This window comes from Thalia democratica, chromosome 2 (assembly GCF_965202585.1).
Source record: "Thalia democratica chromosome 2, ktThaDemo2.hap1.1, whole genome shotgun sequence".
Lineage (NCBI taxonomy): Eukaryota > Metazoa > Chordata > Thaliacea > Salpida > Salpidae > Thalia > Thalia democratica.
This window is the reverse complement of record NC_139166.1, coordinates 40,837,247-40,861,474: the sequence shown is the minus strand read 5'-3', so window position 1 is coordinate 40,861,474 and position 24,228 is coordinate 40,837,247. Positions and strand designations below refer to the sequence as shown.

Here is a 24,228-nt window from a genome sequence, read left to right as displayed (position 1 = left end):
ATTCTTTTCAATATTAAATCAATTTATATTTACTTTAAATTCAAATTTTTTTAGATGTATTGTTAAAAAGCAAAAATTTAGTTATAGAGTAGTTGATAAAAAGTTTATTAGCATGCAACCATACACCAACTTTTCTCAGCTCTTCATTGATAACACTATTCACACAAGCAGGATCACTATGTTGGTAGCTTAAGCAGGCATCATCAGCAAACAATCTCATATTAATCTCAGTAGAAGAATAAATATTATTTATATACACAAGAAATAACAAAAGACCCAAACAAGAACCTTGCGGTATTCCAACATTCACAATTTCACGCTCAGACACAACATTTTTTATAACAGTTGATTGGCTTCTATTATTTAAAAAACTTAGTGGTAAATTTAACATAGATCCTTTAACTTTATAACCTTTTAATCTTGACAAGGGTATTTTATGGTTGACGGTATTGAACAAAGGGTTCATCATTAATTTTTTTTTTGTTTAAAAACATATTTTAAGTAGCTTTACAGTATCTTTTCAATGTTTTTATACTATTTAACACAGTTTCTTACCTTAAAATTAACTTTAAACTAAAAATAGACCCAAAAATGTGTACTTTAAAAAACCTGGAAGAAATTTGGAAAACCTGGAAAAATTTTTAAAAAACAAGTGGCAACCCTGTGAATGCTTTTGCTAAATCTAAAAAGACAAAACAGGCGGCTCAGTTGTACTATTTTTTCTAAAACCATACTGCTTTTTATGCAAAACGTCATTTGACAAAAAAAATTTAGCTTCTCTCACACTAAGGACTCAAAAATTTTTGAAAAAGGAGATATAAGAGAAATAGGTCTACAATTATAAATATTGCTTTTTTTACCAGACTTGTAAATTGGTACCAGTTCAGCTTATTTAAGCAACTCGGGAAACACACCATACTCTACACATTTTTTAAACAGTTTACATAAATAAGGAGGAATAACTTTTGCTCTAGGTTTTACAAATCGAATACTTGGCACATCAGATTGCACACTTTTGTTTAGTCTCATATTCCTAATGTTTATCTCAATTGCACTATTAGTGAATATATTTGAATACAAAATCATTACATAATGAACTAAAACAAAACTCATGATTATTATGAAAAACATCCTTTCACTCATTTAATAACTTGTCAGCTATATTAACAAAAGTTTTATTCATTAAATCATTAACTCTTTTCAGGTCACTCACAATCTTACCACTGTCGTCAAGTACACCATTTATTTTACAGCTTGAAGTAGATTTAGTGTTATTGTTTACAATTTTGTATTGTTTGACAAGACAATATTATTTACAATTTTCCATAATTTTTTACTATTACCTTTATTATACTTAATTATTTGTTTAGAATAAAATTTTTTGGCTATTTTTATAACTCAGTTAAGTAAATTTCTATATTTTTTTATGAAACAGATTTTTTTTGTCTTTTATTGGAAATTTAAACATTAAGTTTTTATTATTATTTGAATTAATGGTACCTTTTGTTAACCACGGTTTAGCTTTTATTTTTTCTTCTTTTTTATTTAATATTTTGATTGGAGTATGATGATAAACTGTTCCACTAAAAATAGCTTAAATTCCTCCCATTATTTATTGACACCTTCAAAACATTCAGCATACAACCTCATATTTTGCAATTTCATTTCAAGGCTATTTTAAAGACCCCAACATCAAATGTACTAAAGTTTTGAACATATTTCTGGTTAAAAGTTTCACTTTTAGTCTTTTCACAAATAATATTGCACACAACAGGCATATGATCAGAGACATTATAGTTCACCACACCTACATTCAGAATTTTACAATCAAGGTTAGAGTACACATGGTCAATTAATGAACAAGAAGAAAAATCAGCAGAATACCTTGTTGTAGAGACAACAAATTGTTTTACACTTACACGAGTAATACAGTTTAAATAGTCAAGAGTACGCCCGTCACTTTTTAACAAATTAATATTCACATCACTACCAATAACACAATCCTTTTTTATTCACTCAAAAAATCTTAAGCATAAAGAAACTTTTTTTTTCAAAAAAAGCAAATACAGAACTTGGATGTTTATACACATTACCAACTATAGCACAATTACTTATTCCATGTTTAACATTAATCAACAAATCATCGGCATTACACTGGTTTAAAGATTTATCTTCTACAACCTTTAGTCAAGACAAATTTTCACAAAGAAAGCAACACCTCCAGATTGATTACTATTAGAAGTTCTGTTTACAAACTCATAACCCTCCAATTTACCAATATAAGCATTTGTACTAGTCAGCCAAGTTTCCCATACACAAATTACATCAGGCAAACCCTCAACTGAACTCAAAAATTCTTCAATTTAATACACATTTGCATTCAAACTTCTTTTGTTCATATAAACAATACTAATGCTATTTAAACTACCAAATTTTACATCATTTAAATCTAAGTAATACTCATCTTTTCTTTTAGAAGAAGTAGATTTATTAAGTCAAGAAAAACAGTCATAATCAAAATTATTGACACCCTGAAAAGGAAAGACAGAATTTTCACAGTCATAACAATAAAATTCACAAATACCTTTTTTATATTCACACAGTTTTATAGTTTTTTAGTAGCATACTCAACATGACATCTTGTAGAACATTAAAAGCAACTTAAATGATTTTTTTAATTTTTACAAGGCAATTTACATTTATAACGTACAGTTTTTTCTTTCACAATTTTAACAAAAAAAAAGGTAAACGATTTTCACTCATTTTAACTAAACTCTTGTTACATGCAGTGGAACATTTATGATGCATACACTCAAAGCAAACATCACAATACAAACACTCATCTGAATTAGAAAATATTTTATTGTAAATTTTACAATATTCATCATTTCCCACATTAACCAATTCATACTCACTTACACAATCTTTACAATAAAAATGATCTGCATTATATCAATAAATATTATACTCATAATTATTTAAATCAGAACATTGGACATGTAACCATTTCTCACAATTGTCACAACAAATAGAATCCACATTTGGGGGTTCAATGTCATTCAAATTATATTCAACACATTCAAAACCAACTTAACTATCTAATTTAAGTTTTAAAGAACTTATTTAAACAAATAAAAAAATTAATATATTTATAACTTAAAACAAATAACTTATTCTTAGTTCTGCAGTTTTTCAATATCTTCAACTGAATTGATAACATTTACTTTTGACTCTCATTCTATCTCAACAAAGTTGTGTTATTGAAGACCAAACATGTTTCCAACCTTTTTCTTTTTAAAAACTTCTAGCAAGATAAAGAAGGTTTCTACTAGTATTTGACAAATTTTCATTTAGATAAACCCTTTATGTCAGTCAAATCAGCATTAATTAAGTTTTTTTTTTCTTTCATTACTTTTATTTTTTGGTCTCAAGATTTGAACGTCACTAATATAGGATTATACATCCTCTTTCCTTCCTTCTTCTCTTTGTTGGTTCTAGCATCTATGGTCATCAAGCGCCTTATTTTTCCTACCTGTTGTCTCTCTATTCTTGGATCTACTTTTTTTAAAACCTTCATTGCAACAATCTCAACATTTTTATTATCAGATGCTGGTACACCCTGTATTTCAATATTGTTGAGTTTCATCCAGTTTTCAATTGGATTCAGCTTAATATTTGCTTGCTTATTATTTTCCTTTATATCAAAGTACTTTTAGTCAACCTCTCATTTTCCGATTTCACAGTTTTTACATCCTCCTTGGTTTTTACATTCTCTGTCTGAGTATAATCAAATTTTGAATATAAATAGTCAATTGAATGCTGCAAAGAGTTAATCACTTTTTTTTCAGCTAATTTATCATTAACTTCCTTCATCTGAGTAATAAGCTTATCAGTTGACTATTTTTGCACTAAAGTCAAATTCTCAATCAATTTTTTCAATATAGCACTAGTAACTCTCTTACTAATATTTGTTTAATAATTCTATTTTACTTATAAACAACACCTTGTTCAAATAGAATATGTTGTACTATTTAAATTATGTTCTAAACTTATGAACATTATTATAAAATGTTTTACATTTCCTAATTTTAAGATTAACAAATATTTAGTTAGAGTAACTAATTTAAGTACTTAATAAGTATTTAAATTACGTTTATTCAAATGTAATTTAATTCTTTTTACAAGCTTTTGTAGCTTAGAAAATATGAGTTTTTGGAACAAAGTTTTATCTCAGTTGTCGCTTGGTGGTTCTAGCATGAAAGAAAATAAAGAATTTGATTCTCAATTGGAAAAGATGCCATACCAGGTTTCATTATCATTTTTTAGATATTGCAACATATCAATTGAAATTATTAATTTTTAAGGCTAAAAGGGGGGTAAAAGGGGGCCCCCTTTTTTTAGTTTGGTTTTAGTTAGTAAAGTTCAAATTAAGCTACAATTTGCTTTTTACAGATTTACATCTATAAACCTAATTTTTGAACTGTAGCTGTTAAAAGTTGGAGAGTACTGTAGGTTTTTAGGAGAGTACAATAGATGCAAACTAAAAATTAAAAATAGACTATTTCACTACACTATATCTTCCTCTTCCTTTTTTGGGATAAGTAGCTTAAATTTTTAGGAAATGTATTTGAAATGTGTAGATAAGTCTCTCCTAAGGTATTAAAAAAAAATATTAACTAAGGTATTATTAACTCCTAAGGTATTAACTACAATTTATACTTTTCAAAAAAAAAAAAGTTGTTGTTTTTCTGGTTTTAGCCATTAAATTTTATTTTTTCAGTTCCTTTTTTAATTTGTTTCTCAACGAATTTTCTTAAACATTGCAAGGAACGTTTCCTAAAGTTTTGAGGTTTTTTCTCAGAAAACATAGAATGAGATAGATTTTTAGTGGTTTCTACTTTTTACACTGTTTTAGCTTTGTCTTCCTATAAGAAACATATTGCACTTTTCATTATTAAGTGTCTATATCTCAAAAATTAGTTTAAATTTTACAAGTCTGTAACATGCAAGTTGTAGCTTAGTTAAAACTCTATAAAATTAGATCTATCTGTACAAAAAATGATTTACCCCTCCGTTGCCTTAAATTAAACTATAATAAAAAGTGTGTTAGTTTAAAAAATAATATTAGTTTTGAATTTTTTTAATATAAAAATATAAAATGACTACAATTAAAAGTAAGCTATTTAATTTTAATTGGTTTGAATATATTTTAGTTTCTTAGTTTGGTATAAGAATGGTTTGTGACCTATAAAACATTAATGAAACGTTCTTTTGATGGAAATTTATTTTTATTATTTATTAATTCTTTTACTATTTTTTTTAATTGTTATAAGCTTTAATGCTTTATTGTATATAGTTGTTCTGTTATTTAATCTCAAAGATTTTCTAAGGTTTTGATTATTTCAGAATAAAAACCAAAATTTCCTGAATGACCAAAAAACTAAATCTGAACAACAACAACAAATTTTAAAAATATCTGACCAAAATATGGATGTAATTAGCAATAATCAGAATGATGAAATATCTGAAGTAGGTAGCCTTGATGATGCCTTCTACCAAAATGACTATTCATTCCAAAAGAAAGAAGATCCTTGCCAATTAAAACATTTTCATGTTCCTTTAATAGAAATTCATCAAGCAGGTAGTAGTGCCGAAGAAGATTCTTACCTTAGTTATAATACCTCAAATTTAGAAGTTAATCATTCTGGCCATAAAGATGAAATTTTTAATAAAGATTGCAGTGACAACGGTATGTTTTTGTAAGTAAAAAAAGATATGCATTTTTGTTTATGTCTAAAAGAAAATGCATTTTTGTAGTTGATTAGTTTAGTTCTTTTTTCTTTTTTGTCTTGCTATTAATCTAGGTTTGCCAAACTCAGTCTTACTTCAGCTATTATAATGTTTTAGAAAAACCAATACGAATTCATCTTAGTTATAAACATTTTTACATTATTTTAAAATTAAGGATGACTCTGGCTTGTTTGCAGTTTTTTTGCAAAACTAATGTTAGTTAGGATTTTGTTTTTCATAATAACAAGACTAGTTATTATTAATTAAAATTTATCTTTTTCTTTTAAATATCAAGTACTTTTGTTAATATTACTATTTGTTTGTGTTTTATGCATGATTGACATTAAGGGCATAGGGGGGGGGAGGATGGGGGGTAAACACATTTTCAAAATTTGATCTTATTTTATATAGTTTTTAGTAAGCTACAAGATGTTTTTTACAGATTTATAAAATTCAAAATAATTTTTGAGATATAGTAGGTCAAAGTCAAAGGCAACAATAGGTTCCTTATGGGAGGCGCAAACTAAAACTGCAAAAATAGACTATTTAACTAAAAATCTATCTCCTCCTACGTTTTTTGAGATAAGTACCTCAAACTTTCAGGAAATGATTCTTGATTTAGAAAATTCTGTTGGAAAAAATTAAAAAAAAATCTTTCTGACACAATTTTATACATATTGCAAGGAACATTTCCTTGAAATTTGAAGTAGTTATCTCAAAAAACGTAGGAGAATATAGATTTTTAGTAATTTTTAGTTATTTGCCGTTTTAGTTTGCGCCTCCCATTAGGATTCTTTTGTTGACTCCGATTTTGACCAGCTATATCTCAAAAAATATTTTGAACTTTTTAAATCTGTAAAAAGCACCTAGTAGCTTAGTAAAAACTATATAAAATAAGATCAAATTTTGAAAAAAGTGTTTTAACCCCCTATGCCCTTAAATTAAGTTTAGCCCTTAATAAATTTTTCAACTAATTCAAAAACTCAGGTAAGTGGTTGTGCTATGCATAAATTTGTTTTAGAAAGCCTATAATTAAACTAACAATAAATAAAAGTTGCTTAAAAAATAATAAAAAACCTTAAACAAAATCATAGCATAAACTTTTTAATAGTTTGTAACTGTAATAAAATTGATATTAGTTTTCAAATAGTGTAAAAATTGTAGTTTAACTATTAAAATCTAAATCTGTATATAACATATGTAGTTTTTTAAAACGATCACTAATTTTTATTAATCTTTAATGCTTTATTTTGTATTGATAAATGTTCAAGTTAAATATTACGTCTATGTAGATAAATGTAATTAAATTAATTTATTTGTATTTGAATTCATAAGTATGTTTAACTTAAATAAAAAACTCTGAGAGATTTTGCAGCAACTTATCTCTACCCTTTTCAGACTTTCTTGGCTTTGGGTAATACAATAAATAGTATATAAATATGGTCAAGAAAGTTAGGATAGGGTAAATTTTTTTTATGCAGAATTAACAGATAAAGTTTCTTGACTCAGACACAGTCAAACATGAACAAAATTTTATTAAACTGTCAAGTTTTGTGTAACTAATTTGATATAATTTTTTAAGACTTATTTTAAGCCCTTTGTTTAAAAAAAAAAATCTATTATTTAAAGCTTTCAGTGAAAATTCAAGAAGTTGCAACTTAAGTGGAGATTTTCAATCTTCGCTCAATGAAAGTATTAGAAGATTTTATGAGACTATTCAAAGTAATACTTGTTTAAAATCAATGAAGTTATATTTATTTTTAAATAGAATTTTAACATTTTATTGCTAAATAAAGTTTTATGTATTAATGATCCATTGCCATTATTAAATAAATTTATTGTTAATAATACTTTGCGTTAATGGCACTCCTAGATGAGATGAATGTATCTTTTTGAGGACACAACACAGTAAACCAACAGGTACTACTGTTACTTTGTCATTAAAATGGCTCTTATATGAAAGCTTAAACTTTAAACTATTATACTAAGTTTTCATAAAGTAAAAATACTTTTGTTAACTTTTGAGGTATAGTCATGTTATATATTTTTGCAAAAAGTCTTGGATACAGATGTATGGACCTCAATTTTTTTATTGCTAACTTTTTGCGAAAATTAAAAGTTTACTTGGAAGTCTTTTTCATTATTTGAGCTAAAGACTTCAAATTCTTAGAAATCAATCCCTATGTAGTTAAAAAATTTCAATGCTATAGTTTTATAGTAGAAAGATAAATAAATACTAAAAAAGCAGAGGACAATAAAGAGTTATTGTAAAATACTCATTTTTAATCATTTTATTTGTGTCTTCAAAAAAAAAATTGATACAACAACTTTGATGCTTAAATCTCAAAGATTGATTTAATTTTTTTAAGCAGCAAAATGTGTGTGATTACTAAGAGTAGACAATAATCTACATAACTAGGTCAAGATTATGAGAATTTTCTTCAAGATTCAGGTTTCTTTTTTTCTGACCTTTTAAAGAAGAAGCTTCTGATTCACTTTGTTATTTTTCAATTTCATGACCTCTCATTTATTGCTTTTTTTATAAAGAAGATTTTCTTTGTGCTAAGGATTTTCTTGGTGTCATTGTATCCCACACCAGCAAGCATCACATGATCCTAGTGTTATTGTCTATTCATATCAATGACTCCATTTACATTGCAACATAACTTTTGGACTGTCTCATTAGTTAGCTAAGCTTGTCTTGCACATGTTGTAATAAATCAATTAGTGCAATTTGTAAGCCTACATTTAATCTAACTTTGTTGCTTGCCAGCTGCAAATAAGTGCTTGCCACAACTTTAATTGATCTCCTGATCAACCATTAGTGGAATCAGGAGGTGTTTTTGGTATTGCTAAATGACTATATATCTAGGAATTAATTTTGTGGGGGTCAAGAAAGTTGGAAACCACATTACTTGGTTTATCTTTTGTCTAGTACTTACATGGTGAATAGGGAACTTGTTACTAAATAAGATTGTTAATAAAGCATGATCTTATGTATTACTTTATTAAGTTTATTAGCAACAATGTGAAAAATAACTTTTGGTGAAGAATAATAAAACAATATACATTAAAGTATAATGATTTAAGTAACTTCACATATGATAATAAAAGTGTCTGAAAAAAAACTAAAGTTTGTGTACTTTTAAATCTAACAACTAACTTTTTTTGTTTATATAGCTAAAACAGAATATTTTATTATGTGTATTCTGTCTTAAAAGATATTTATACCGTTTTTAGTGTATTAAAATGTTTTTTTTTTTAATTACTAAATAGTAATTACAAATTAAAGTTTTAAAAACACATATTTATAAATTAAATTTAAATTTAAAGCAAAATTAATTTGAATGGCTAGAAATGCATCAACAAACAAAATAATAAAAGTATAAATCAAATATTTGTTTATTGAATGGTAGAATGATTCATGAAGTGATACAGTCAACAGTGTCATGCAAAACAAATAAAACCTGTATTACCCAAATTTAAAAACAAAGTTGAACTTAACAAGAGATTTATTTGAATGAAAATTTTAATAAGATAAAATGAAGATCTTATGAGATTTTACTTTCTGTATGAATAAAGCTACAATGTCACACTTAAAAAAAATCCTGCACTAAAATCAAACTACCATTAAAAATATTTTAAGCGAAGTTACATTCTTCAAAGTAGTTTTTTAGCTTCAAGTACAAGAAATAAATTAATTGTTTAAATTCAACAATTTTAAAAATAGGCAAAAGATGGTTTTTTTCGAAAACTAGACATTTATATTAATAGAAGTATACAAAAGAAGTTTTTTAAAACTATATAAGTTCTGATAAACAATAGATCTAATAATTATTATAACAATATGACTAAAATTTTTATGTCTGATAAAAATTTAGCTTAAGGTATTTTTAATGTGGCATTGTTCATTAAAAAAAATATACTTAGAAATGTCAGAATTGTTGTTTTTAAATCTCCTTAGACAAGTTGTTGAAACAATTTTGATGAAACCTTAATAATTAGATTTTAAAAAAATGTTTAGGTGAAGGTGAAGTAGACTACAAAATGAATACAGAGCAAGTAAGTTTTAAAGAAAAAGAAGTTTCTAATTCCGTAATTTATGATCATAGTCTGACTAACTCTTTAGATGACATTAGCTACGATTCTCAATTGACTGCTGCAATATCGAATATAGAAGTATATTTCACATATACAATTTTATTTATTATCATTATGTTTTAAATTTTTAGCTATTAATTTTTTTTTAACTACTAAATCTGTTGGTTTTTAAAATATATACATCCTTTTTTCAAGACGCGCTGAAATTTTTTAGTTTTAGAAAGTTTACAAGAATGTCGATGCAAAAAAAGCGTGTTTGATTTATGATTTTGATAACAAATTTATTAAACTCATCATTCAGGGTTCCCTCATGGTCAGGAAAAGTCAGGAAGTATTTTAAAAAATCACAAAAGTCAGGAAAAAATGGGGGGTTTTGAAAAAAAGTCAGGAAATTTGATAAAATTAAAAAAAAAAGGTCAGATTTTGTCAGTTTAAATTTACAAAATTTATTGTTTTCCAAAGCCTAAAAATGTTAAAAATTAATTAAAAATTATTTATAGTCAGAAAAAATTCCAAAATTTACCTAGAAGTTTACAAAATCATTTAATTTCCAATGCCTTCATCTGTTATAAATTATTAAGTGTCCTTTATAAAACTGCAAAATTTTTCTATTAACATATTGAACAAGCACCCTACTTGAACAAGCAGATTTTGTAAGCTTTTTATTATTGATGATCTGTAGCAAGGACACCTTCATAGTGAAACTGTGATATATACACAAAAGTTTATCTAGCATAATTTTAGAATCAATGTGTTTTTTAGTTAAAGTAAATGTTAGAGTTCTTTATAATTAAGCAGTTAGTTTAGTATTTTATGTAACAAACTGATGTGTATAGTTCGTTATTAATTTAAGGTTTTAATTATAGAAGTTCCTTTTATGTGGTTTCGTTTATTTAGATACATTTATGCTAGAAATTTCTATAAAATTGTGTTCGTTATTTTTTTAAATTTAAGGTTTCAACTGTAAAAGTTTTGTTATTTTTTAAAGATTTTAGTTGTGAAAGTTCTTATTAATTTAAGGTTTTAATTATAAAAGTTCCTTATATGTCGTTTCGTTTATTTAGATACATTTATGCTAGGAAATGTTAAAAAAAATGGGTATTGTTTCAGACAAGCTGTGTTTATAAGGTAATTATACAAGTATTTTGTTGGTAGAGCTGTTTATTGCAAATACATCAATCATACACAGATGGTTCAAGTGATGTAATGGAAGTTTGATGATTAAATTCAGCAAAAAAATGTTGTTTTAACCTGTTATAAGATTAGACTGAAAGATTTACATTCATTAATATATCTTTTTCAAAACTTATGAAAGTAGCAATAGAATACTTTAATGTTAAAGTAGTTTTTGATGGTTTTTTAACTGTTGATATTCTAATTTTAAAGACACTAAAATTTGAACTAATCAAAAATTCTTCAAATCGCCTTGTGCCAACTGGCATAGTTTTCGTTATTTAATTTGTTTGAAACACTAAATGCGCTAGAAGCGGATCTTTCTAATCACAAATTTAAAAATATAAATTTAAATTTTGCCTATTTCTTCTTCGGGCCCACTGTGTTTTGCCCCATAACCGTATTTTCACTTTTCAGTTTAAATTCACTAATAATTTTGATATAATAATTTATTTTACTATATTTAACCTAGTTTAATATTAAACTGATTTATAATTTAAGTTTATATTTAAAATTTAAAAATTACAAACTTTAGACAAAAGTAAATATGTAGTTGTTTTCAATAACATTGTACTACTTTCAGTCTAACAGAGTAGTCAAAATTAAAGAAGACAAAGTTGAAGGTCTTATCAACAATGGTAATGACATGTCTATTCAACATTCACAAAAAAATGAGAAATCTTCATTTTCAATAAAAAATGTTTCAAATAATTTTGTGAGTCTGTATAATTACAAAACTACATATTTTTAAATAAATCCAAAGTTTTTTCTAATATAACTTTCTTAAACATTACTATTTTAGCTTTGTTTCAAAATCAGCATGTAAAATAAGTTTATAATATGATTTCTTAAAAATCTAAGGATTTTTTTAAATAGAATTTTATTTTACGTTTTGATTTATTACTAGTATAACAATAGTAATGTTTTTAAGATTTCAAATTTGTGTAAGGCCATAAATGGTTACATCAAAATAAATCAAATAAACTAAGCTACAGCTTGCATTTTACCACTATTTAAAAAATAACTTTTGAGATATAAGATATTTAACATGAAGAGTTGAATAGGTTCTTTATTAAAAGCTAGAATAAACTATTTCATTAAAATACATTTTCCCTACATTTTTTAACGATCGTTTTTAATTTTTCTTAGCTTAATCTTTATAAAGTAATGAAGAGTTTGTAGAAATATTTTTTATATTAAAAACACTTTTTTTTTAACAAATTAAAAACAATATAAGTTTTTTTATCAAAATAAGTTGTCTCGTGGTTTTTACTGATTGTTGCCAGGTACATTTGTTTTGAATTAGAGTTAAAATTAAATAGAGATAATTTTGTAATAAATCATTTTAATTTATGAAAAATATTTGCCAAGGTAATTTTTTATTTCATATGTTTTTATCAGATACTTTTATTTACAAAACTTTCATTAGATTCTAATTCCAATTTTTATATTCTTATAAAAGTAACTTAAAAAATATATATTTAATAACGCTTTCAAATAAGAGTAAGTGTTAGTTTTTGTAAAAAAAAGTTGGGACGCCTCTTTGTCGATATTATACTTCATGCATCACATAAGTATTTTTGTAATACACAATAATATCTATAAATAAGTTTTCTTCGAAATTAAAATGAAATAGAACATATTTGCGTGAAACAATCTTCAGCTATTTGAATTAAAATTTAGTTCGAATAGCTGAATATTCTACTATATGAAACGTATATTCTAGTTTTTTTTATTTTTTCAAAAAAATATATGTTTGAAATTCCTTTTAATTGGGCTAGGTCAACAAAGCAAAAGTTTATTTTGTAAGTTTAATTTTATAAACATATATAAATAAATATTTAGCTTCTTGTCGAGAAATATTGCCAAAACTTTATAAAAAACTATAAATATGTATAAATACTTTATTTAAAACAAGAAATTAAAAAAATTGAACAATTTTTTCATGTAGCTTATTGCTACAATCATCAGCTACTTGAATTAGAAAAACAAAACTCAAATTAATGATAAACACTGTTACGGGAGTAAAAAAATTACACAAAAAGAAAACGAAACATTTTAGTTATTTTATTTATTCGGTTGGTGTAAATCTACTTTATTAACTTATATTTTGTATCTTAAATTTATATAAACTAAATTCTTTGTAGCAATTTTTCTTTTGTTTGTCTGGCTTGTTTTTTAAAAGCTGTAAAGTAAGTTTAAAATATTACCTACAGTATCTATACAGACTTCGTTTGCAAACTTATCTTCGGATAACTCAACAAATTCATTAACAAAGCTCAAGTTTAATTTTGAATTCATTATATAACTCTGAGAGGTTAAACTTGTCTCTTATATTATATTGAATAGAGTATTGTTTAACTTTACCCCAACCTTCGCAGATTTTTTTCCTATTTTTATGTTATTAACGTTACATGCAAGGTATTTTATTTTATCCTTTTTAGCTAATACTATATCACTTGGCAATGTAGAAAAACTTATAATTTCTTTGGTTAATTATTCACAAACGCATCGACGCTTAGTTATTTTTATGCAATATTATAACATAGTACATTATTACTCAAAATATTATTTATAACTAACTTTAAATAAGCTTACATACTTTTCACTAGCTTTATAGTTTCAAAAATAAGCATTAATAAAAAAAACAAATATTTAATAAGATTTTTAAGTTGTTTAAAAGCAACTTTGAAATGCAGGCGTATTCGAATGTACAAAAATAAGTAGGCTTTAAGTTTATACTTAAATGTTTAAGATAAATGATAAATTTATTTTAAAATCTTAAACATTATCTATAAACTCTATAAAAACCATTACTATTTTTAAACTAAAATAGTATTATTTACAATTTTTTAGCTCTAGCTTTAAAAAACTAAAAAATAAAACACAACATTATCAAATGTGGCAAAAATAAAAATCTCAATTATTTTTGAAAAAGTTCTACAAAAGGTACATACTTGTACAATTTTGTTTAACAAATATAAAGTTCAAGTTTATCATATATTTCTAATTAAATTTTCATTGAGAGACAAGGGTAGTTAGTAGAGCTTAAATATTAAGTAACTACAGTTATTTAGCAAGTTTTCATTATAAATATATACTAGTTCAAAATTTGCTTGAAAATAAAACTGATCATATAAATGTAATATACACTGAAATAATGAATCAAAAGAAGAAACAAATGTGTCTTCTGAAATAATCAAAAATTTTATTATCTTCTACAATAAAAACTTTTAAATAATTCACATCAGTTTCCAGAATCTTAGAACTAAAAAGTTCTGAATACTGAATGATATTATTATTGTTATATTATATGATGATTAAAATATGATTGTATTGAATTGTTTCAAAATAGATTCTTGTCTAAAATTTAGTGTATTTTTTTTTAATTGGCTCGTTACTTATATAAAGCTGCCGATCCTAAATATTTTATGTTAAACTGCATGGTAATTTACCTTCAAGTTACATATCCTTTAGTTTAATTTATAAATTCAAAAAATTTATTTTACAAAAAATAATTATGGTCATAACTTATCGGTTAAATGTTTAATTTAGAAAAATTATACTGAAAATGGAAGTTATACGACCATTAGTGATGATGTTGTTGTATCTTTGAACGCTACGGCATCTCATCACATATCAACTTGCGGTAACGTTGTTGTGGCAGTTCAGTATTCTCTGATGGACAAGCTTCTCCAAATAACTGTCGTTAAAGCTTTTGGCCTACCAAATAAAGATAGAGGTGGTCCTTCAATTTTGCAGGTTATTATTTGAAAACATTTCATTAATTAAAAGTCGCTCGTTACTACCATAAAATGTTAAAGTACATTGAAAAACAGTTAATTAAATTTAATCACTTACGACTTTTAAATAGGCTCGTTTAGTCGTCGTAATGCCTCAGAAGAAAAAACGCTATCGTACAAATGTACAACATATCAACAACCCTAACTTTAATAAAACTTTTAAAATGCATAGAATGACCCCTGATGTCATTTGCAATGTATCAGTTAGAATACGACTTTATGGAATTGGAAAAGTTTGTTTATACTTTTTTTTCGCTACTTTGGCTTTGGACAAAACAAGCTAATAGAAACTTTAATATCGTATTTTTACATTAAAGTTCTGTTCAAATTGTGAAAGAAAACATAAAACAGTTTATATTTTATTTAATATGACAAAATTATAAATGTTTTGCCTAGTTTTTTTTACCTTCAATTGTAAACATCGACTTTTTTAAATTAATCTTCCAATTCATAAACAGATGAAAGACCGTTTGATTGGTGAAGCTTCGATTAGGTTAGAAGAGATTAATTTAATTCGAGAACCTCAGCTAACACTTACATTGCTGCTTGAGCCAAGAGCAGATGTTAATGTTAGTGAAAAATACAAATTTTAAAGATATATACAATTGTATGTAGTTGTATATGTACTGTTATTGTACAATATCTAATGAATCTTTACTTTATCAAATAAAGAAAAATAGGAATAAGCTTTATGAGTGTATATTTTTTTATTTTAAAGATTAACTAGTTTTATAAATAGTTTCTTAATAACAATTAAATAGTGCAATTTTTTTTTATTTATTTTTTTTTTCTTTCATCTTCCTCGTTCATCATATCAATTTTTAATAATTTTGAAGTTAATTTTTTAAATAAGATATGAAGTAAATTTTATAAATAGTAAAAGGTTCTTGCCATTATATTCAAGAAAACCTAAGCTTTAAAAAACCACATAAATACAAAAATAAGATTTAAAACGTAATAAAGATATAGAAGTTTACTATTTTCTAGCCTAGCGACCAGGTCTGTTGTTCGTTTTTAACTTAGTTTTTATCCCTTTGAAGTATCTGAGTTTTATGTGATTTTGAAAAGGTGTAAGGAATTTTAAAGTAAGTTCTATATAGATTTTAGAAGTAACTTATAAATGCTTAAGTCTTAATTCAAGCCTGACTCTATGATAATTATTTTTTTAAATTAAGAACTATTTTATAAATACGGTTGCAATTATATTTTTGGTTATAAGTTGGTAGTATTAATTACAAAAAGTTTATTTAGTTTAAAAATTCAAAGAAAAACTGACCTAAGTTGCAAGAAAAAGTAATTAAAAATAATTGGTATTTAGAATTGTTTATAATATGTTCTTAGTATTTTGAATACTTGATAAATGTACTGTCTTACGTAAGTATTTTCTTGGTGTTAATATTTAAGTTTTTTGTTTATTGTAAGATTTATATATAAATCTTATTTTAAACATAAGTTCTTTTTTTATTTATATATTGTTTTTAACTAAAGTTTCCATTTTATTTTAAGAAAAACTTGTACGTTGTATACGATTTTATGTAACATTTTGCATAAGTTTTGTACTTTTAATGAGTTTAATCTCTACTGTTGATTAATTTAATCTCTTGAAAAGATACAAAATGTATAAAATTTTACAGTTTATAATGTAATATTACATGTATTGTATATACTATGTAAACTTGTGTATATAATTTTTTTTATCTAGTGCTACCATTCAAATAACTTCTTTTTATTTATAACCAAATAAAAGCTTAGTTTTTGTGCACAAATTTATTGTTTAACTTTATAGTTTATACTCTCTGTGTAAATAAAACCGCTTTACGTTAAAATATATTTAAAAATGTAGTCGCATAGCTAGTATTACAGTAAAGTTTTGTTCTTATTTTAAAGTGATGTTATGAAATTTAGTGGACAAAGAGCAAAGAGATTGATTTCAAATGTGAAAAACATCCTATATTTTTGTACAGAACAAATCAATATTTTTTTCTTCTTTTGATCGAGGCTGATATGGTGTGAGTATTACCGTGTATATTTGTTACGTTTGGAACAGTAAAAAAAAAATTTAGTTAAAAACAGTATAAAACATGAGCAGTTCATTTCATTTCAATTTTAAACTAACATTTTTATTTAATTTTAGTTTGTAAAATTTAGATTATAGTAAACCAGTTACAAAACATTAATACTACTTATTTAGACTTAACACAAAGTATTTTTGATAGATTGGTTTAAAATTATTAGTAAATATGTTGTTATTTTATACTGTGTGTAAGCAATATTAAAAAGTACATTTTCAAACAAATGAGTTTTTAAATGAAAAAGTTTTAATTTAAACTAAAAGAGCTACACTAAGCGTATATAGATATTGGTTTAACAAGGCAAGCTTTAACTACAAATTAAAAAGACAGTACCGAATTATCGAACTATATATGGGAGTTTAAAGACACAAACAAAGACTATATTTTAAAATATGAATTACTCTGCAGAACTAAAACAAAACCAAAAAACAACAACACAATCCATTTATGTAGCCTAGAAAAGTGCGAAATCGAAAAAAATTTAAAAATTTTATCAGGAAATAAAAGAAAGACAGCAACCCTGTCTTCACAACCAAAATGTGTAATTTAAAAGAACAAAAACACTAATCAATAACAAAAAATAGCAACAAAATAAAACCAAAAACAAGAACAAACAAAGCAAAACATCACTTAAGTTAACTTGTACACAAGTTGTTTTTAAGATAAGCTTATTAAAATTATTCAATTTTATTTGAAACGCCATAATGTGTTTTTTTTTTGTGATTCTTTGAATAAATTTGCTATGTGCTTTCTATTGTTCTGATGAAACGTGTTAAACGTTGAAACTTCAGTAAACAATACGAACATTAGTTGTTTTTTGTTTTATGAATAGATATTGGTTTAGATAGTTTAGTAGTTAAAAATATATTTGATTTAACGGTTTATTAACCTAATGTATATCGTACAACTATAAATATCGACAAATAAAAATTTTTAATTATTTTAAAACTTTTAAATATTTCTTATAATAAGTCTAAGAATTAAGTTTTGGTATTTAGAATTGACCTAAATTGCTATAATCATTGTTGTTGAAAACTATTTCATCAAATGTTTTTGTTGTAATATGTTTTAAGATATACAATAGCTTAAATACATTAAAGTTTATTTAGGTTATATTGAAATTGAGACTAGTTCTAAATAAACTAAAATAAAGTGTTTGTATCTTTTTAACTAATTTGTATTAGAAAGCCCGTTATAATTTAAATATTTAGTATCATACGTATTAGTTGTGTTATAACAACCTTAAAATCTATAATTTTAAAGAAGAAATAGGTACTGCAGAAAATTTAATAAAATGTTTATTAGAATATTCGTTGAGGTTGAGTAATAATTAAAATAAACGTGACGAACTTTTTCTGTATAAAGTATATCTAGTTATGCTTAGTAAATTGTTTTAAAATTCTGTAGCTTCTAAAATATGTTTAAATAAAAGTTAAACTTAGTTAATTAAGTTTAAAATGAAAACATAGTTTTGATTTTAAAAACAATTTAAATTTTAGAACATTTTAATAGTATTCTGCGCTTAATATTCTTTTTTGTTAACCTTACTTGGTTTTCTTTAATTTGAATGCTTTACTGTAAACTAAATGGAATTATTATACGTTTTGTTGTTTTGAAAAAGCAAAAATCAAAGATATCTTTTTTTACAAAGAGAATAAATACTATTTATATTTTTCAAATTTTTTTTACGCAAACTGTTTTTCGCTATAAGAGTTCATCAGTGCTAAAGCTAAAAATTTTATTCAAGTAGAGTATATTATTCTTTTGAATAAAAATTTAAGCTTTAGTACTGACGAGCTCTTTAAACAAAACACTGTTTGCGTAATGTTTTTTTTTTTAATTAACGTAGTAAACTAAATTAGTATAATTTATTTATATACCTTTTATCTAAATCTTTTCTTTAAAGTTTTATATTTTATAAAACTTTTATCATAAACTTGTTTTTTCATTTGTAAAAACTTGAAACCAAAACATCATTTAAATTTTTTGTACTAAACAAAAAAAGGTTTAAATAGAAATATTTTAAGATTGAAAACAAACAAGCTTATAAAACCTGATGGTTTTGATATTGTTACTGACTATTTGTTTTTACAAATATTAATTAATAACCATAATTAATAAATATTAAATGACGTTTAATTATTTAAAACGCTTATATAAACTTTTTTAAGTATAACATTATGATTCTTGTTTTTTATTAAGTATAATATTTTTTTTTAATTTGTTTAATAACAGAAAAGTGAAAACTTAGAACCTTACAATTTTGGAGAAATAGCTAAGCAGCAACCCTTAAGTTACCCTAAGAAGCAATCTGAGCTTTTAATTACTTTGTCTTATATGCAAGTAACTGGTCGCTTGAGTGTTAAAATTGTGAAGGGCAGTCATTTCAGAAGTATTAACTCACAAAAGCATTCTGGTAATTTTGTATATTTGTTATACTGCATGACCTATATTTTATGAAAGGACATATATTAATTAAATTTATATTAAAAAAAAAATATTGTATGACTTGGATCAACAAAAATCGTTTAGTATACGGTGACCTACTATGTTTCGCTCAAATTTAAAATCATTAGTTAGTCTTTACTCAGTGCAAGTAGTATGACCAAAACTCGTTGTTGAAAATAACTTAAAACAGTGTCCCGCAATACATAAAAGTTCTAAATTTGAATCTGAAAACTTTTGTCGACATTTTATTTGATCTTATCGACAACAAGCTTTTCAGCTGAACTGCTGTCATCTTGAGGACAATTTATGATACATTACAAAGCAACTAGACAAGACTGACAATCACTGATCATAGCAATAGGAGGTACCTTTGTGGTAAAGCATGAATTTTGTTTGGTCTTAGGTCTTAGTGAATCTTCGAAAATTAAGAGTCTGTAGTCTTACTATGCACTTAACATGATCAAAAATTTTTGTCAGACGTAAATTTTGAGCATTGTCTCACGGCACATGAAAGTCCTGGCTTCGGCTCTAAAAATTTTTGCCATATTTTTAGTTAAAAAAGATTAAACCATTTATAGGTTTGCTATTTTTAATACCTACTGTAAAATATATAACGGGCTGCCTTAATATTCAAGTTAATTGTTTCAGAAATTCATAGGCTAATGTTATAAATTTGAAATCCTTTTAAAACTTATGTAAACCTCAGTGGTTTTTTTTTCTGTCTACAGGGTAGGAGAAGTGTTCGTTCATGAAAAGGTTTTAAAAATTTAGTTTTATACTTTATTTAAAGCTCATATCAAAAATTTGCCGTAATATACTAACTGTTTTGCTGAAATATTTTCCAAGTCAGCTATATTAAAAGATCATTATAAATAGATCTTGATATTACTAAAAGTAATGCCACTATTAAACTTAATCTAGCTGGCATACTCATACCAAAGATAATAAGCAGCTAAAAGTACCAAAATCCACAGTTTATGCTTTCATGAAAATGAACAAAGATCTTGGCAACACCAAATATAGTCTTAACAGTTGGTGGGTGTCCTTTTGCACGAAGAGACATTTTTTCACGGCGACTCTTTTGCATGAACGTCACTTTAGCACAAGGCGACACTTTTGCACGAGAGTCACTTTTGCACGAAGGGTCACTTGTGCACGACGTTAAATTTTGCATGGCGACATTTTTTCAAAGCGTCACTTTTACACGGCGTTATATTTCAAAAACTATAGCACTTCAAAAATTAAGATCCTTCCAACAAGACGTTGTCTCGCTCGTAAACTTCAAACAAAACCAAAATTTGTTGCAGAAAAATTTTCCCGTTATTTTTGAGAAAGGAATGACCCGATCTCAACCTAATAGACTTTAAAGTTTAGTTCTTGTTATAAAACAACCGATAAGTCTTTTAAATTGCTTTAGTTAAAGCTTGGGCCAAAAGTCATTTGAAGAAATTGCATGCAGTAGTTAAAAATTTCAGAAGACAAATCGGACAATTAATTGTTGCATATTGAAAAATAGATTGTATTATTGATTTGTGAAGTTTTAGATATATTATGAAACTAGCAACTTTTGTTTACTTTGTTAGTTTAAAATCATGCAATTTATATTTTCTGGAAACCATTTCTTCACCTTATGTTATGTTTTTATTGACTCTCAGAAAAACTTTTTCAATATTTTGTATTTTGTTTTTATAATTTTTTTTTACAAATAATTAAGGTTTGTATTTCGTTTTGTTGCATTTCAAAATAAGTAAACAGATAATTTTGTCATCTGGTTAACCTTTTGTCATTTAAAATTTTTATAAGTATTTTTTTCATATCAATAGAATTAGACTTACTCAGATTAATTTGAACTTACTAAGGCTGTTGTTTTTGTTTAAGAAAGTCATAGTCCTGGTATAAAAAGTATTGTATTTTAGTTGTTATGGTTATTATGAAATAATTTATTGTACAAGTTCTTGTACTTGTATTCTTGTAATACTTAAATTAATATTAAAACAGACACTTGGGTAAAAGTTATTTTACTGAACTCAAATTTTGAAGAAATGGCTTCTAGTAAAACTACACGAAGAAAAAATCATCCGAATCCTATTTATAACGAAAAGTTTTTTTTTCAGGTAAATAAATACTTTTGTACAATTTTTTCGACCAATAGAATTTAACAGAACTCTCTATTTTGATATTAGATACAGTGGCGTATTTTTTTGTCTATAATGTTTAACTTTGAACTACTGATAAAAGGGTATGAATATCAAATTTATAAAACAGTAGTATACAAGGGTTATTAAAAATTACTTAAATTTTTATTTATTTATTTTTCTTTAAACTTTTATAGATGTATGACTTAGCTGCTGGCAGTGAAACATTGTAACGCACTAAAATAAGGTTTATTATTAGTATGTACAATTTACTTTACTACTACATTTCTTATACTATGACTGTTTTTATAATATGGTGAAGTATTTTAATAATATAATCGGTCTAGTTTTAAAATAAGTTTGTTTGTTATAAAATTTTGCAAACATAGTCGGCTTACCAAAGTTTAAACCTATTTACTAAGTTTAATTTAAAAATAGGTACAATTTTTTCTAGTATAAGTTAGAACTTTTAAAGATAATTTATAGCTAGATTTTTTGGAAGTTCAACTGAGTTTTAAATTACGTAACAAGTTTATTTCGTATAAGTAGTTGAATCCCTAGAAAAGCATTAATATAAAAATATTTTTCCAGGTTGCATCTTTCCAGCTTGATCAAGTGTCACTCATGATTTCGGTCTATCACTACCCATCTAGTGCCATTCGACGAAAGAAATTGTTTGGTTGGATATCTTTAGGCAAGAATTCTTCATCAGAATGTGAAGAAGATCACTGGAGGGAAATGTGCTATGTGACGTCACAGCAAACTCAAGAAGAAGAAGGTGAAGTGACAAGATGGCACACCCTAGTAGACACTTAGAAATTAGTACTTCTAGATAAAAACATTTTTATAACTACAAGAAAAAAAAATCAAATTAGTTGGTTTCCATAAATATATTATTTGTTTTTTTTTTTTATCAAACTTTAGTTCTAACCAAACTAAATTTTTACGTATTATGATATATAATTATATTTTTTATCATGTGATACTTTGCTGCCTTTTGAACTTTTTTTAAACATACGTTCAGTAAAAATAAAAGTTCTTAGATGTTCTAGTACTAATGGCTATAACTGTGACTTAACCTATTAAGATTCTTTATTTTTACTTGGTGACTATTTATCTGGGTAGCTGTCAAATTTGCACGAGGGGACAAAATTGCACGAAGACACATTTGCACGAGTGGATAAAATTGCACGAAGATAAAGTTGCATCAAGACACTTTTGCACGGGCAGACGATTTAGCACAAAGATATTTTTGCACGGGTTGAATTTACTTTTTTTTTTATACAATTTATATATTGATTTTATTTTTTAGATAAGTTTTTTTTTCATAATTTTTTTTTATGTTTACTTTTTTTTTTTCTAATTATTATTATTTTTCTTTACTATCACTGTTACCCCTTACCCTCGGTCGGTAGCTTTTTTTGTTCGTTTTTATTAATTCATTTTTTTTAAATAATTTTTCTTAGTTATTCTTTATTTTTACTATCACTGTTACCCCTAACGCTTACCCTCGGTCAGTAACTTTTTTTTTTTTTTATTATTATTATTTTTTGTTTTTTTTTTACTCTTGTGCAAAATTGACCCTTGGTGCAAATTTGTCTTCGTGCAATTTAGTAACCTCGTGAAATTTTGACCCGTTCCCATTTATCTATTTAATTCAACGAGTTGAAATCATAAAAAAATGTTTATTTACTTATTATTTTGTTTTATAATTAAGGTTTGTATTAATTTTCATATTTTTTTTTAAGATTCACTTAAATAAAATGATATTTTTGAAATATACAAAGTTTTAGTCTAATATTTTATTTCTACATGTATTTTTTTTGAACAAAATAATTTCACCGATATAAAAGCATAAGTGTTTGAAAGCAGGGTTGCCGCATACTCTAGTTGATTTTTTTTTAATCACACTTTTTTGTTTTTGTTACAACTTTAATGTAATTAAGTTGATTCTGTTTTCATTATTCTATATATTTTTGTTTAACTTGTGTTTCTACATAAATTTTTTTGGTTTATATTGTTGATACGAGTAATTTGGTAAAATTTTTTGTTTTCATTACGAATTTTTTTAGTGCTTGATCTGTAATTTATGATGATATTGTAACAGTTTACATTTAAAATAAAATATATTTTCATTTGATTTTAATGTGAATTCAAAGCTTATTATTTGTTAGTGATTTTAAACATCTAAATATACGGTAATTTAAGATAAATAGAAATCTTGCAATTGTTTTAATAAACTCATGCTAACATAAGCTAGTCAATTTGACTCATGACAACCCTGTTAAGTTACTTTTTCAAATAAATTCCCCAAACACAGTAAGTGTTATTTTAGTATGATATAATATCCGAACAGTTTTATTAAAGTGTTAGTGTTGAAAATAACTTAGTTTGATCTTACAATAAAAGTATAAAACGCTTGGAGCTAACTTTTTTTATAATATTTTTAAAAGCTTGTATGTTGTACAAAACTTAAAATAAAGTTTATAGATATTTTATTTGCCATAATTAGACTTGTTTGATTTTTTTCAAACTTTTAGTTAGTTTTAATAAATTTGAATCAATCATCTTACGGAACGTATGTTACGTTTATTAATCAATTATTTTCTGTTTATTTTGTAGTATTAAAGCTTAATTTTAAATTAGAATTTTTCAAATATAATTTTAACTACTAATATTTTAAATTAGCCCACTTATTCAGGCTAT

The 24,228-nt window shown here is 25.1% G+C and overlaps 1 protein-coding gene across 2 annotated transcripts; it reads left to right on the top strand.

Annotated features, from left to right (window-relative positions):
* The first annotated feature begins 4,188 nt into the window (after positions 1–4,188).
* LOC145849753 (synaptotagmin-16-like) lies at positions 4,189–23,870 on the top strand. 2 transcript variants are annotated; one of them, XM_082954801.1, is made up of 10 exons: positions 4,189–4,306; positions 5,407–5,749; positions 9,815–9,852; positions 11,648–11,779; positions 14,620–14,826; positions 14,939–15,100; positions 15,326–15,436; positions 19,175–19,355; positions 21,386–21,501; positions 22,114–23,870. In XM_082954801.1, the coding sequence occupies exons 1-10, from the start codon at positions 4,205–4,207 to the stop codon at positions 22,336–22,338; spliced, it is 1,617 nt and encodes a 538-aa protein (XP_082810927.1). In that variant the 5' UTR covers positions 4,189–4,204; the 3' UTR covers positions 22,339–23,870. The 2 variants fall into 2 exon arrangements, with proteins under 2 accessions (XP_082810927.1, XP_082810926.1); XM_082954800.1 differs by having other exon boundaries at positions 9,815–9,969.
* The last annotated feature ends 358 nt before the right edge of the window (positions 23,871–24,228 follow it).